General features: G+C 40.3%; 1 protein-coding gene across 3 annotated transcripts; it reads right to left on the minus strand.

The window, feature by feature from the left end:
• Nucleotides 1-982: 982 nt before the first annotated feature.
• On the minus strand, nt 983-13,101 carry ggt7 (gamma-glutamyltransferase 7). Of its 3 annotated transcripts, none has more exons than XM_085260113.1 (17): nt 12,458-12,787; nt 12,005-12,143; nt 11,554-11,847; nt 11,211-11,437; nt 10,877-11,028; nt 10,670-10,787; nt 10,492-10,559; nt 9,918-9,991; nt 9,622-9,815; nt 7,176-7,263; nt 6,629-6,756; nt 6,433-6,521; nt 6,181-6,333; nt 5,945-6,059; nt 5,712-5,849; nt 5,507-5,606; nt 983-2,662 (listed from the first exon to the last, which is right to left on the minus strand). In XM_085260113.1, the coding sequence occupies exons 3-17, from the start codon at nt 11,768-11,770 to the stop codon at nt 2,490-2,492; spliced, it is 2,034 nt and encodes a 677-aa protein (XP_085116239.1). In that variant the 5' UTR covers nt 11,771-11,847; nt 12,005-12,143; nt 12,458-12,787; the 3' UTR covers nt 983-2,489. The 3 variants fall into 3 exon arrangements, with proteins under 3 accessions (XP_085116239.1, XP_085116237.1, XP_085116236.1); XM_085260111.1 differs by having other exon boundaries at nt 11,554-11,804; nt 11,917-12,143; XM_085260110.1 differs by lacking the exon at nt 12,458-12,787 and adding an exon at nt 12,825-13,101 and having other exon boundaries at nt 11,554-12,143.
• Between the last annotated feature and the right edge of the window lie 2,218 nt (nt 13,102-15,319).

Consider the following 15,319-nt stretch of genomic DNA (forward strand, 5'->3'; position numbering starts at 1 on the left):
TTCCCTTCTCAATGATTCCTTGATGACACCCTTCCACTAAGATCATTTGCGATCAGGCTTCAGTAGATGTATTAACTGCAGGGATTTTTTTTCTTTTTCCACCCATCCATCCATTCACTTCCGCTCATCCTTTTCAGGGTCGCGGGGGGCGCTGGAGCCTATCCCAGCTGTCATAGAGCGAGAGGCGGGGTACACCCTGGACAGGTTGCCAGTCTGTCGCAGGGCTAACACACAGGGACAGACAACCATTCACACTCAAATTCACTCGCACGTTCACACCTAGTGGCAATTTGGATTATCCAATTAACCTATCCCCACAAGCTGCATGTCTTTGGACGGTGGGAGGAAGCCGGAGTACCCGGAGAGAACCCACGCAAACACGGGGAGAACATGCAAACTCCACACAGAAAGACCCCGACCTGATGTTGGAATTGAACTCAGGACCTTCTTGCTGTGCGGCAACAGTGCTAACCACCGTGCCATCGTGCTGCCCTTTTTTTTCTTTTTGTTAAAGGTAATCTTTATCTGGTAGTTTTCTCAGCCTGGCACTTCTTCTGTCCTCCACTTATCCAGTTTACTCAAATTTTTTTTAGGGACACATTGCACACAGGACCAAGATAACCAAAATTTTCAGCACTTTGGGAATCACCTTGTTAAATGTTAAAAGAAAATTTTATGCCAATTAAACTTCTATATTTTGCATTTTTCATAGTCATGTAAAGATACAATTAAAAATCCTTTGCTAAGGTTTTTGTTGTTTGAATGATTGAGAGGTCAGTGTCAAATGGTTTAACTGACAAAAACAGATTCCTCAGTTAAACAGATAGGAATGAAAATGAGTGGTAACGTCCAGAGAAACACTTTGAAAAGTCTCCAAAAAGCCTGGAGAGCTACTGCTCAAGACCAATTTGTAAAAATTACAAGAAAATCTGCTGGAAATAGGTGGTGGCTCAAATGTTTTGCTCAGTGTATGAAGACTCAAAAAACAGATAAACAATCATTACTGTTTAGGATGTGTGCAAGCTTTTTATTTGTTGGGTCTGAACAGTGCCGATCTTTGTTAAAATCAGCAACAAATGCAAACATAAAAAAACAAACAAACAAAAAACCAGACAGGTGCAACATCAGACTGTGCAAATGTGTGCCTTAAGGCATGGCACTCTACAGTACAGGAAACAAGTATCAACAGTCATATTGCACTGGTGAGGGAGAAAACAAGGTGAAAACCCCAATTTGATTAGTCAGCACTGGCCGTTCTGGACGCAAAGATCAAACCCATTTTGTGTACAAGTGCAATGCTTTACAAAAGTTGCTGGCTTCTCAAATATTCTGGCTAATATAACAACAAAAGTAGGCAAAAAGTAAACAGAACATCCCTTCCTAAATATGTGCCGAGTGAATGTATTGCTCCAACAGTAAAAATAATGTGTACAGCACAACAAATGTTCATATAAAAATAGTCATTACATTCATTCCATCTCTAAAGAATTTGATCAATCCAAATTTACGAACAAGTGCACCCAGCTCTAGAAAAAAAAAAGCCTTCACAGGTTCAAAGTGAGAACAAAATGATGCAACAACTCAAATTTCTTAAATTATGTATTTAAATACGTTCACTCTACTGATATTTAAAACCCTTTAAACTGAATCAAATCCACTTGATGAAGGAAATCGATTGAGATAGGACGGTCTCATCACATTTGTGTACAACATATAATGCTAGTCTTAAAAATGGTCCAGAGAGCCACTGATTGTTTGCAACAGTTAAAGCTGCAGCAGCTGTACCAAACAACATCAAATCACAGTTACACACCATATAACGAACAGGAAAGTAAAAGCTTTAGCCTCTGTGTTTCAGTTCAGGACAGTCTTGTTCATGCGTGACAATACACGTCTTAATCACTTTCACCACTCCACTTGATCTCACGCGCAATCTGGTTTAATGGTGAAATGTAGTGCAAAGGATGAAAAGCAATCCGATGGCTCATATGCACTTTGCACCATGCATGTGTCGTTTAAATGGTGTGGCATCATTTCTTTCATTAATTTATATAAAACCGCTCACTCAGGTCTCAACTAGCTGCTACTCCCAATAATTTCTAACCTTTAAAAATTACTGTTTTCATCACCGACCTCGAGTGTGTTGGATAATAATTAATGAGCACACCTAACATTTCTTTACCCTGCTGTGCATAATGCAGGCTGCAGACTGATGCCACTAAGGGTAAAGGTACTGAACACACATTTTCAACACTATGTACACCGTGACTGGACGTTATGTGAGGATGTGGCAGAGTGACTGATATGCAAGATGGTGACCAGTTTAGTATTCTTGTGAGCAAAACAAATTAGTATCAGAGGATCCCTTTCAGAATCTTTTGCCTATCTACTTTTATCTGATCAGCAGCCTTCTTACTCCCTCTTTAGGCATCATACAGAGTAAGTCTTACTATCTTGGCATTATATGTTTGTAAAATTGGACGGATGCACTAAGGCATATTGGACATAGTAAGGGCAGAGGCATCTGCACTACGGGGGTCCTTCACTCCAATGATGAGGTCATTAGTTCTCCGTGTGCCCTCCACCAATGACAAAATATCTCTTTTCTGAACTTTGTGACCTTTAGCTTCCAGCCCCTCCACATCCTCTTCTAAAAACTTGGCTGCAAGAGAGAAAGAGAAAGTGTGAGACAGAAGACGGTACTAACATAATGTTGAGCTAATAAACACAGTAGCTGTGGGATCACAATTAGGTTAAACTCTAATTCTACAAGGACCTAGTATATCATGTTCGTAACCAAGCACGTGTTTTTTGGCTTTTGACTTATGAATGGATTCAAGGGCAAGATTAAGACAAGTGAGAAGTTAGCAGAGGCTCTGATTGAGCCAATGATCATCACTCTGCTGCTCATATACCAGTCAATAAGCTCTGGTAGGTGAGAGATGGACTATTGCCCCTGATCCATGGGCGACCGTGGCTCAGGGGGTTGGGAACCGTATCTGTAACCGGAAGGTCGCCGGTTCGATCCCTGGGCTCTCTGTCCTGGTCGTTGTGTCCTTGGGCAAGACACTTTACCCTACCACCTACTGGTGTTGGCCAGGAGGCTGGCACAATATGGCAGCCTCGCTTCTGTCAGTCTGCCCCAGGGCAGCTGTGGCTACAACCGTAGCTGCCTCCACCAGTGTGTGAATGAATAGTGGCATTGTAAAGCCCTTTGGGTGCCTTGAAAAGTGCTATATAAATCCAATCCATTATTAATTCAACCAAGATGATAATTCGTGATTCTACATTAGGATCCCTTTGAATTAATACCAATAGATTCAGGCTACCTAGATTAGCTGGTCACATTTTTCTTTTGTTCTTTAGTGAACTGATTGGAGCCAAATGCTGTAGATTGGTTAGATTTATCTAGAAGCTTTCAGTTAGTAGTTTGTCCCTCTTGCTATAAAAATGGAGCCAGAGGACAAGAATTAAAGTGTATAAACCAGATAATTTTTTTTTGTAACACAGTATTCATCCTCACAATTTTCCCAGGCAATAATAGATATCAAACTGCCAAGCTTCATTCTTTTTTAAGAGCCCGTGCACCAAGTTGCTAGATTATGTGGACATGTTAACTGTGGGTTCATTATTAGCCAGATCAATGGCTGGCTTCAGTTAGCAGCCATCAGAAGGTGTGTACACTTTGGTCATAACAGTTACCAACAATACTCAGTTAAGCTGTGACATTTAAATGAGGCTTAATTCTTACTAAGTGGCCCAAAGTGTGGCAAGAAAATATCATCCCCATCATTACACCACCAGCAACAGCCTGAACTGTTGAGGAAAGTCAGGCTGGATCCATGTCTTCATGTTGCCAAAGTATGAATCTAAATGCTGCAGCGCAAATCAAGACCCATCAGAGCAGGCAATGCTTTTCTTCTGTAGTCCAATATCGGTTAGTCTATGTATAACTAATGAATTGGCTACTGATTCTATATTATTATTCATAAACAAAATTCTCATGGAATTTCCACATATGACCTTAAGATTTAGGGGGTGGGTGTGGCTCAGGTCGTCCACTGATTGGAAGGTTGGTGGTTTGATCATCGGCCAAGTTGCTCTCGATGGATCAGTCTGAGTATGAGGGTGTGTGCGAATGTAAGACATAGTGCTTTAAGGTATAGAATGGAAGCGCTGTGTGAATGTGTGTGACTGAAAGAATTAGGCTTGTAGTAAAAACCACTTTGAGTGCTCAGTCAGAGAAGTGCTATACAAAGTACCACTCCAGTCCATTTATGCTACATCCTACTAAAACTACAGAAGACTGATCTTTTAATCAAGACACTTCGCTGTTCCATGGAAACACTAAACCTCAGCATCTGCTTCCCATTACAGCAGAAGTACCTGCTGCTTTTCCTGCTCCTCCTCTACTTTGCATAGTGTACACAGAAAACACAACCTAAAGACAACGTAAGCAGAGGTGTATGGCGTTATTTTTGTGCCACTATTCTGAGCGCACGTAAAAAAAAAGTTTGCAGGTGCAAGTGTTGTATTTTGAGGAGAAATTTATTTTGAGCAAAGAAAAGCTGAATTAGAGCGAACAAAATTCATTGCTGCGTGCAAAAAATGTATTTCAGTGTTTGCTATTATCCACACACACACACACACAATAGCAGCCCCTCTCGCTCAGTTTTTGCATTTGCACTTGCTCGCAATGTTTTGCTCGCGCTCTCAACATTTCTGCCCGTGCGCGCTCAGCTCTTTCTGTACACCGTTATATTTGTGCCACAAAACCAGCCAATCACAGACTTGGATGCAAAAAAATCTGATTGGCTGTTCTGGTCTCCAATCAGCTCGAAATGACGAAATGCAATATCCCATAATCCATTTCGTCCAAAACTCAAACGAGGCAGTGGCAGAGGAGCACAGAGTGGCAGAGTTTGAAATATTACTCTTACTGGGTCACAAAATAAACTTTTAAGATATTTTCATGCGAGAATGGTGCTGTGTAAACTTCAAATACCTGCTTGATTTATCAAGGCATCACATATTTGCACAAGTGCTCTCAAAATATAAGTTTATTTTTTTGCATCCAAGTCTGTGATTGGCTGGTTTTGTGGCACAAATATAACGGAAAGAATTGAGCAACACAATGTGAGCAAGCGCAAATGCAAAAACTGAGCGAGAGGGGCTGCTATTGTGTGTGTGTGGATAATAGCAAACACAGAAATACATTTTTTGCAAGCAGCAATGAATTTTGTTCACTCAAATTCAGCTTTTCTTCACTCAAAATAAATTTCTCCTCAAAATGCAACACTTGCACCTGCAAACTTTTTTTTACGTGTGCTCAAATTTTTTTTGCGTGCGCTCAGAAGAGTGGAACAAAAATAACGCCATAGAGGTGCAAGGGTACTACAGGACTCTCTGCATGGTGTATACTGCATGTCATAGCAGTAATGGTGAGCCAACACTGTTATGCTTGGATCAAACCTGATAAAAGAGGTTATCAGTAAGAAAAACTCACAGTCCACTAGGAGGGTGTTGGACTGCAGCTGTGGGTGGAGTCTTCCATATGCTAAACTGTCACTCATGTTTTTACGTGAAGACAAAACATTCATCAGCACCTACGAAGGATCAGAATAACATCAAAGTAAACTTCTGTCAACGTGTATTTCCACATTTATAAGAATAACTATGAATGTTACAAATTCCTCCAGAAATCAAGCAACCTGTGTTATGCCGCTGAGAGCCTTCTCTCCATTGGATGATCCAACGGCCACATATGTGCCACATAACCCCACGGCTGGCCTCACTGCTGTGGGCATCAAGAAGGACATGGGTCTTTTCCCAGGGTGGAGGTTGTTATGCTACAGCCAACCAAAAGAAAACAAAATCCATAAGAAATGCTGCAAATGTGTTAAGAACAAATCCGTTAACACTGAAAGAAAAAAGTCGTAGTTACTGGGTTGGGTGATGAGCTCTGTGTTTTATTAGTCCATGAGAAGTCCAGAATCTGGCTATTCAAAAGGATTCCTGAAGGAGTCACAATCCCACTGCCAAAGGGCTTGTTTAGCGAGCTAAAACAAGCAGAAGTGAGGAAAAAAAGTCTTAACTTGTATTATTCATGAATTTTAATCAACGCTTAAACATCTTTGGGATTGTTTAAATCCCCTACAGTCCTTTTAAAGGGTTGCATACCTCATTACAGACACAATGAGGTCGTCTGGGCCCATGACCATGACTTGGGCCGCTGCTGCACCATCCTCCAAGGTAAAGGTTGTTGTGTAATGCTGGACAGGGAATGCCTGAGAGTCACTGATCATCTCGCGAAGTTGGGAAGCCTGGGATTTACTTGAAGGTTGCAAAAGAAAGGGCAGGGTTCAAATAAAATATCTTACTTAATTAGGCTGTATTTATAAAATATAAAAGGCAGTGGGAGCTGATATCTACCTCAGCATCTTATCAACAATCTCTGGAACGGTGGAGTCATACATGGGATCTCCCAGCTTACTAGCCAGGCCCAGAGATATTTTCACAGCCTGGAAGATTAACGCATAATTAACATATTTTTTTTAATCCTGTCAATTAATTTACTTTACACACATTTAATAGGCTTTGTAAATTGTGCTAAACTGTTTTGCATTACCTCTGCAATCCAGTGGTAGGTAGTGGTCCTCGGCATCTGGCTGGTGATGTTGTACCCTTCAAGGATGTTGAGTGCAGTGATCAAAGCAACGCCTGCATGTGGGGCTGGGGCTGCCATCACGTGGTGTCCTTCAGAAACACCAACAGATCATTAGACAGAATAGATATACATCGGAAATGTGTTCGCCAAGGGCACCAACTCTCATTTCTGCCATGGACTTCTTCACTCTATACACCTGATCTGATCAAAAAACAGGCCAAAGTCTGGTCAGGGGCTGGATTTTATCTAGCTGCAAAACAGAGCCTGAAGCCCGGAGGCGGTGCAGTTCATTTACAGATCGGTTAAATAACAATATGCTGAAAGGCTGTTACGGATTTCGGTCTGATGATACCAAAAACATGTTGCCCAACCCAGCTTTAACCCTTTAACCTTGTCAACTTCAAATGTAACTGGCTGTTACTAAATAAATACTGGAAGGACAAGCTGTGTTCACAGAACTGCTTCAGATCAGTGCTGTGTTCTTGAAAATAGCTGAACTGGTATTTACCCTGATAGGTGATTTCTGCTGGCTTCTGTATGATTGAGCTGTAGTTTCGAATGTCATCCTCTGTGAGCACTCCGCCTCTCGCTTTCACCTATTAAAAAATGAAAGGATAAACTGAAATTTAGAGGCGAGTATTCTTTATCCTGTGTGTTACTGTTACTAACTGGACATTTTAAGAGTCAGGAACATTTCATTTACCTTACTCTTATGCTTATTTAGTAGGGCTGTGCGATATGAAGAAATATATTGGATGACGAAATGAAAACATCTATCTTTTGAAATTATACGCTATCGTTGTTTCATGTTGTCACAAAATACACTGTTAATACCAGCATAGCCCGTGAAGATGAGGCAGAACCAGATAGCTCCAAACAGAGAGATCAGTCAAAACAAATCGAGGACATTATTCCTAAACAAGAGGCTACCTCTGTAGCATGGACATGGTTTGGTTATGAAAAGTCTGACACGGACCAGAAAACTATGCAAATTATGCCACAAACCGATCCCAACACGGACTCAAACACGACAAACCTCGTCAACCACCTATGCAAGAATCACATGAAAGAGAATGGAGAGAGTTTACGGATAAGAAACAAAAAAGAGGCATCAGGTGCTCAAAATAAACCCTAGACTCAAACGTTAGAACAGGCTTTCCTCTGCAGCACGCCATGTAATAAATACTCACAAAGAAAATGGTAGCTGTTACAACTTATGTCTAAAAATATATCACTTCATGCATCGGTCAAAACACTCGACTCCAGGTACATGACGCCCAGCTGAAAACACTTCACATAAGTCGATTTGCCAGAGATTCACAGAATTTACAGAAAAAGCACTATTTTTATATATATATATATATATCGTTATTGGGATGAGAAATATCTTATATTTGGTAATATCGCACAGCCCTATTATTTAGAATCTCAGGATTAATTTAAGATTGTGTAATTTATGATTTTGTTTACAGAAAAAAGTAAAAAAAACAAACAAACATTTGAAGACTGAAAATATCAGGTCTGGTATAACCTGCTGTGATGCCTGCTACCCCACATGTTAAAAAAACAAACAAAAAAAACCCCCAACAACTTATGCTTAATTAGAGAACTCATATTCAAATTTCATTGCAATGAATTATTTTATTAAGCTAGTGCTGCTTGGAATATCATTAAATCTACACCAGTCACTGTCACAATAATTGCGTGTAATGATTTTCTGTTGTGAGATCTGTAATTTTTAGCCCAGTCTCAGAGCAAAATGTGAAACAATCACAAAAAAGCAATTTCTGTCATCATCCATCTTTGTTGACCTGAATCATGACATCACTTATATTGTTCAGACAAAGTGGGGATGGATCACCTTGGCAACCAAGAAATCTGCGCTGTAAAAGAAGTAGCAACTGTTGCATCTTATTTTTGTTAAACCTAATCCACTAGTTTTTAATCCCCAGCTCTAAACAAGTTCTTTAAAATGTCTAATCCAGTTCATGTTGATTTTGTGTAGATTTACACACACCAAAAAGTACTCTTTTACACAATGTTCATTATTTTACTGAAATGTAATGCAGTATTTTACTCACACAGTTACTCACCGGAGAAAGTAATTTGTTACACTACTTGTTGCATTGCTTTCTAGTTATTATTAATGAGGACACACCTATTACTACCTACCAGATGCTTGCAAAGAGCAAATGCTGTGGTTTGCATTTTGCTCTTCTCAGAAAAAAACGTGCAGTAAAGATAAAAGTCGTCTCAACATCTCCACTCCTCAAAGAGTGGAGACCGCTCCATCATTTCCCTTCTGACAAACTGAAATCAGCTGATTGCAGCGCAAGTGTACAGGAAGAAAAAGGCATATATTTTTTGTAATTACTTACAGTTATTAGCGCAGCGATACCTGTAAGTAATTACTGGACTAACTGTACAAATAACTGTAATGTTATTACTGAACCTAGACCTTTACTGAAAACTGTTACACCCAACAGTGATGGACACGTTTCAGGACATATGAGGCAAGACTAATGAAAAATTATGTTCAGGGGCCTAAAAGTAATAGAAATTATTGCCCAGGAACAGGAAGAAGTAGATTAGAGGTCATGGCTATCTCATGAACTGCTATGAATATTGAATACTGCACTAAATATTTTTGTATTTATGTAAGCTTTTTCTTATATGTTTTAATTTTGTAGACATGAAAGTACTTCCAAAAAGAAGCAATACTTCTAGTTTATAAAATGTGTTTATTTTAATCTGAAGATAGGTAGTCGAGAGTCACAGTGAAGTTGAATTTCTCTGAAGCCTTATTTCCCCGAGTCGTACAGGGAACAAGAGGGCAAGTATAACAGTGACTTAGCATAGGAGAGGGAAAACGACTCGCCACTGAGACTATGCAGGATTCATGACCACTTACATAATCACATCTGTAGCTTGGTGAAAAAAATGTTTATCCTTACTGCAGATGCCATTTTCTGAGCCACATTTCCACTATAGAACTCTGATATCCCTTTAACAGCGACAGCATCGAGAACAGCTGCTAAATCGAGGCGTCTGGTGAACTGTCCGGTGAGGGGAACCTGGTCTTTGGGTAGGAATAAATCCCGAAATGCAGCCGACATGTTTTGGCTCTTAACATTTGCCAAAGCTTCAGCTGTGGAGAGAACAAAAGGGAGGCAGATGAGATTAAAAAAAAAAAAACACCCCCACTGATTTCACACCAAGCAATTTGTTCTATATATTACCCTATACTTACCAAAGTCATGAGTAACGTTAAATCCATTTCTGGCCACATCTGCTGCCATGGCAACGACATCTTTCCAGGGGATCCTGTTGAAATCAAAGGTCATACAAGTCTGCCTTCTTTTACAAATATGATATGTTTCATACAGACACTCCTCATTTTCAAAGAGTATATTTTGCCAAATTGAGAAGCCACATTTTCTCCCTAAACGGATCAAACAGGTTAGCTCTTAACAGCCGAGGCCTCTGGATCAGGATAATTACACAGCATTAGAGTAACTGCGGCTTAACAATCTGACAAAAATAAGCTACTGGCTTTTCTTTAAACACAGCTGGTGTACATTCACAATGAGTCACTGCTTAAGTTCTGAACAATGAGAGAAGCACAGTCATTGTCAACAGCTCAAAATATCAGTTTTTGCTATTCTTGCCTTAAAAGAACAATGAAAGAAAATGATTTGTTTCATTGAGGAGTGTCACAAACAAAGTGAATTAAACAATAACCAAGAAGAAAGGAATGCAGATAATCCAGAAAGCCGCAACTATTTATGGCATAAGAAGAAAGGACTGCATGATATGCTGTTTACCTGCCATAGAGCTGGTGTGCCTGATGCAGCCCACTGAGCATGCCAGGAACCCCTACCAGCAAGCCATTCTGAAATGCCAATGCAAAGTAAACAGTGCATAAATAATCAAAAGAGTGACAAGGCTCTCTGAGCAACCCCATATAGGTATAATAAAGAGTCCTCCAGAGTAATTCCTTACATTATCTTGAAGGTCTGTCAGCAGCATCTTCTCGTCGATTGCCGATGGTGCTGTCTCTCTGAAGTCAATGACCCTTGTCTCATTCTTACGGATGTCGTGCACCAACATAACGCCTCCACTGATCATCAAAAGAGCAAAAAGTGGTCTTCAAATTCATACTTAATGGTGGTTCTGCTTAGCAGAGATTGATCTGTTCCTATAACTCACCCTCCAATACCAGACGTGTGAGGGTGCACAATTCCCAAACAGAGAGCAGCGGTGATGGCGGCGTCAACGCTGGAGCCCTGCTTTTCAAGAACGTCAAAGCCCAGAGATGTACACTGAGCCACATCTGTCACCACTGCTCCTTGGTTAAAGACCTTGCAGTAGACAAAGCAGAAAGGGAGAGAGGCAGTTAAAAAACATTCAGAATGACAGAGGCTTGCATGTAAGGAGGCTAAGAAGCATGTGGAGTCACCCATAATCCTATAATAACCCATACTTATTTGAGTGAAGCAACAGCATTGCAACACGACTACAGAAAAATGACATGCAACCCTACCTGTGGATCTCCAAAGTAGATCTGCATGATGAGAGCCACAGTGACTCCTGTAGCAAAGGTGAGACAGGCCGTGATGATGACTGTCAAGCCATCTCGCTGGCAGGCACATTCTTCTGTAAAAGGGTCTCTGTTGGTCTCCTGCAGCGACACAGCATCATGGCTAGCTAGGTCTGAAGCCGAGGAGGGGAGGCGCTGGAGGCGAGCCGACTTCAGAAACAGATCTGGGTCTGAGACACAGCACCACCATACCAAATGCTATTAGTCAGCAAATCACAAAAAAAGCTCCCTTGTAACCATGACTGTGTGTGAGATAAACGATTTTCTTTGATAACTTCTGTCTGACCTGTATCTTGCTCACTCAGGACGTTGTCATCATCCTTGCGGGATTTCAGGGTATTTTCCCCAGACACGTCATCTTCTGGCAACCTGGGGAAGCTGGTGATGCTCATGTAGTCCACTGGAGAGTAAGCGCTCCCCAAGGTTGTCTCTGGATTGGCATCTTTATCCACCACGCTTCCACTCGGGTATCCGGCCACAATTTCTGGAGCAGCGTTGTGCATGACTTCTACGTACTGTATCTTTATCTTTGAGGACCTAATGCAGGATATCCATATTCACTGTCCCACTTGTTCCTTGTCTGGGATAGTAAGCCACACACATGCTACTATTATCCACACTAAAACACAAATAAATCACTAAAATATACCTTTATGGACCGCTAGTGTTGCTGTGGCGCTGGAGAATGACCTCATCTGCTTTATCTTTAATGTCCCAATAAATCACAGTTTTCTTACCGTGATCTGTAAATCTCTAGTGTGACATTGGCACCCTTACAAAAAGATCACAGCAGCCTCATTTGTCCTCCTTAGGGGAATGTTATTAATAGGCCAAGACGCGGATGTGTAGCTCCAGTGATGGTGCATTTTCTACAACCTGCAAAGACGAGAAACCACGCAGAATAACTAGTTTTTGAGGATGAATTTCCTTAAAGACGCACATGTTCATAACCATGCTTATTATGTATCTAAACCCTCGCGAAATATGGCTTAATCTAAATATTTTCATGCTTGCCTATAACACACACAGACACATAAACTATTACTATTGCAGAATAACAGCGTTATTGCCGGTTAAACACGGACCTTCCTCCCTCCGCGGCGCCTCCACCACCGCGATGCCACAAGCTAGCACATCTCCTTTTTTAAATTCAGCTACAAAGCGCTCGGAGCTCGGCTAACGTCACTTACCGTCGTTGTAAGGTACCTCCAGTCAAATAATACCAGTGATACTAAAATAAAAAGTCGTTCCCGACTGGGTTGTTTTGGATTTTTAAAAGCAGCAGGTGAGCTGAGGTGAACGCAGCTCCGTCGCCAAAGCTGAATCACCACCGCGCAGCTCTGGGAAGCTAGCTTCGTGTTACAGCCCACACCAAAGCCCCACAGCTCAGGATAACCGGCTGGACTTGTTCGGGATAAGGGTGTTTTAAATATACATGTGAGTGCGAACTAATAACCGAGGGAAGCTAATAATTTAAATAAATTATACTGTAAATAAACATTATTAAACAATTATTAAATTATTCGTCGACAGTCCCCCTACCAATATTAAACTTACTTAGATAGCGTTGGGGCCTCGAACAGCTGAAGACCATTAATCCAGTTCTGTTTTCACAGGGGTCGACCATAGCACACCGTCCACCTCCACCCTGTGTGTTTGTGAGCTGGACAAACAGGTCACAGCAGGTGCACAAAAACCTGTTCTACTCACAAAACTTCGGTCCCTCCCATGAAGCCTTATTCTATTCTTGTTCCTCCGTCTGTGAAATAGGAGGCAAGAGACATGAAATTACTTCAGTGATAGAGTTGCAATAGTGGCCTGCTTATGCCATCTCTTAAGGGGAAATTCCTCTGTTTATTTCTTTCAAAGCAAAGCGTCTGGGGCTAGATTGACTGTGATTGGGGGGGGATCTTATGCTTCATATTAAAAACAACAACAATAAGCCTGATTAAAAGAAAAGTAGTCCAATTAAGGGCTAAAATAATCCATATTTAATACATATGTTAAAACAAGGACACTAAGGATATGAATCAGTGTTGAAATTGTGTAAAAAAAAAACATTTATAACGCAGTTTATGGATGAGGTATGTGTTATATGTTTATACTTTTGTGCTGTGCATTACAAAATTGATATTTACATATAATGATTTATTTTAAAAAGCAATACTTTTGCATAAGTGTAGTTAAATAGTTATAGATCAATGTGTAAAGATCTATGTATCAACATAGCATGAATCAGTGTGTTAAATGGGCATATTTAAAAGTGGTACTGTTATTAACTGAAACCAGTATAGAAGATGAGCTAGACAGGGGTATGAATTAAAAAGGATTTGCTTCCTCCTGCTTCTTTTGAACTGGAAATGGTCAACATTTTCTTTTTCATGTGAATATGATGCTTTCAGTTATTATTTTATATGTATGAACATTTGTTACTTATATGTTTGAAATAAAGTTTTGGTTGACTGATTGAAGAACCAAAGTTTTACTGTGGTAGATCAGTAGGAATATACCAAATCCAATAGTGGTAGAGGCAAAGGGGTAAAGAACTTACCTTGAAAAATCTGACAGATTTCAGAAACAAGGTGCAGAGGAAAACAAACAAAACCAAATAAATTATATTCACCAAGCATGTAAGCTGCACGCCAGGAGATTATGGAGGTCAGGTCGCTACTTCAGTTTATTCCTCTTAGTCTGTGGTGTAAGTCTGTGTGTTTTTGCGTCATTTCCTGATGATAAATGAATCCCATGACCACAAATGAAATGGGATTTTGTGTAGCTGCTACTCTGGGACTACCATTGCTTATAAAGTGTTGCCTTGAAACCTGATATTTAAAAAAAAAAGAAAAAAACAGTGTCAAATGCAAAGCACTCATTATACCATCACGCCCCTAGCTTCAGGCTTCACAACAGAGAATCCATATGCATGTACAATCAGTGCACATTCTCTGTGCCCAGCAAACACATACATTTAAAGTCATCCTGACCTAATTTTCCACTAACTGAAGTCCCCTTTCTCGAGTTACATTTTATCTGTGTTCACTTGTCTCATTCAGCCTTGTAGTTTCTAGTCTGAAGATCTGGTTCATGCAGCTTCCTGCTGAGATATGTATCTGAACTGTGAAGTGTTGACGTATTGTATATATGATCTAATCTCATACAGTACATCTTCTAACGTTCAGATTAAGATGCTTGGGGCATGCTTTGCAAATTCAAGAATCACTGTATATTCTCTGTGAATGGAGGAATGATATATTAAAAATCACCACATAGTTTAATTTCTGTTCTCTATATCGAAGCATAATGTCGTGTTTTATTTGCATTATGTGAACCCTGAGCTTTGCATTTTTTTGTTTCCCTATACTTCAAAAACCATTAGTTTGACTTTTTTAACTGTCAGTCCCCAGTGTCTAATGAATACATCCTCTGTAGTGATTAATCTTACTTTCTTGCACTCAAAGACATTTTTAAAGTTCCTGAAAACTTCTTGCACCAACTAAAGGGCTGGACTGTGGAGAAGTAGTAACTAACTTGATAAGAGTCTTGTTAGCACGATTTAAACAGGAAAAAGTAAACAAAGAAGTGTTTGCAAATGTTATCATGGTGACCTTTATGTCTCTACATTCTAACTTGGATCCTCTTTTGTTGTTAATGATTAAAAATATTTGGAGGAAGCTTTGGGGGGCAGGCTCTAACTTGCCATATCATAGAGCTGAGTAATAGCGGAGAACTGTAAAGTCAACAGATGTATGAGTAAGGCACACACATTAAGAGAAATGCGCTCCATACATGTCATAAACAGTGAATGACCGCGAGAAAGAAACCGGAAGTACTCCTGGCCGCTAGGGGGGAGTAATGGGCCCGATGTTGACTGGCAGCAAACCCCTCAGAGGTTAAAACATTGCAGGCGCTGTCCTTGTTAGAACATTCAGGGTCATTGGGTTAGGTTTTGAAACAAGAACATTTTAAGGTACGTGAGGCGCTATCCAAATTAAGCTTCATTTAGATTCTTTTGTTCACTTGTATTTTGCACATTAGTTTGCATTTTTACCAGA

The sequence above is a fragment of the Mchenga conophoros genome, linkage group LG20 (assembly GCF_057382185.1).
Source record: "Mchenga conophoros isolate Kocher_MC1m ecotype Shallow Benthic linkage group LG20, M_conophoros_male_GT1.1, whole genome shotgun sequence".
Lineage (NCBI taxonomy): Eukaryota > Metazoa > Chordata > Actinopteri > Cichliformes > Cichlidae > Mchenga > Mchenga conophoros.

Bases quoted from the DNA above. Each gene is read 5' to 3' on its own strand.
- ggt7 (XM_085260110.1), bottom strand. From the start codon at position 11,770: ATGCACAACGCTGCTCCAGAAATTGTGGCCGGATACCCGAGTGGAAGC. The intron at 11,029-11,210 runs GTAGGGTTGCAT...GTCTACTGCAAG, and splicing joins TCTACTTTGGAGATCCACAG to GTCTTTAACCAAGGAGCAGT. The intron at 6,334-6,432 runs GTAGATATCAGC...GCAACCTTCAAG, and splicing joins ATTGTTGATAAGATGCTGAG to TAAATCCCAGGCTTCCCAAC.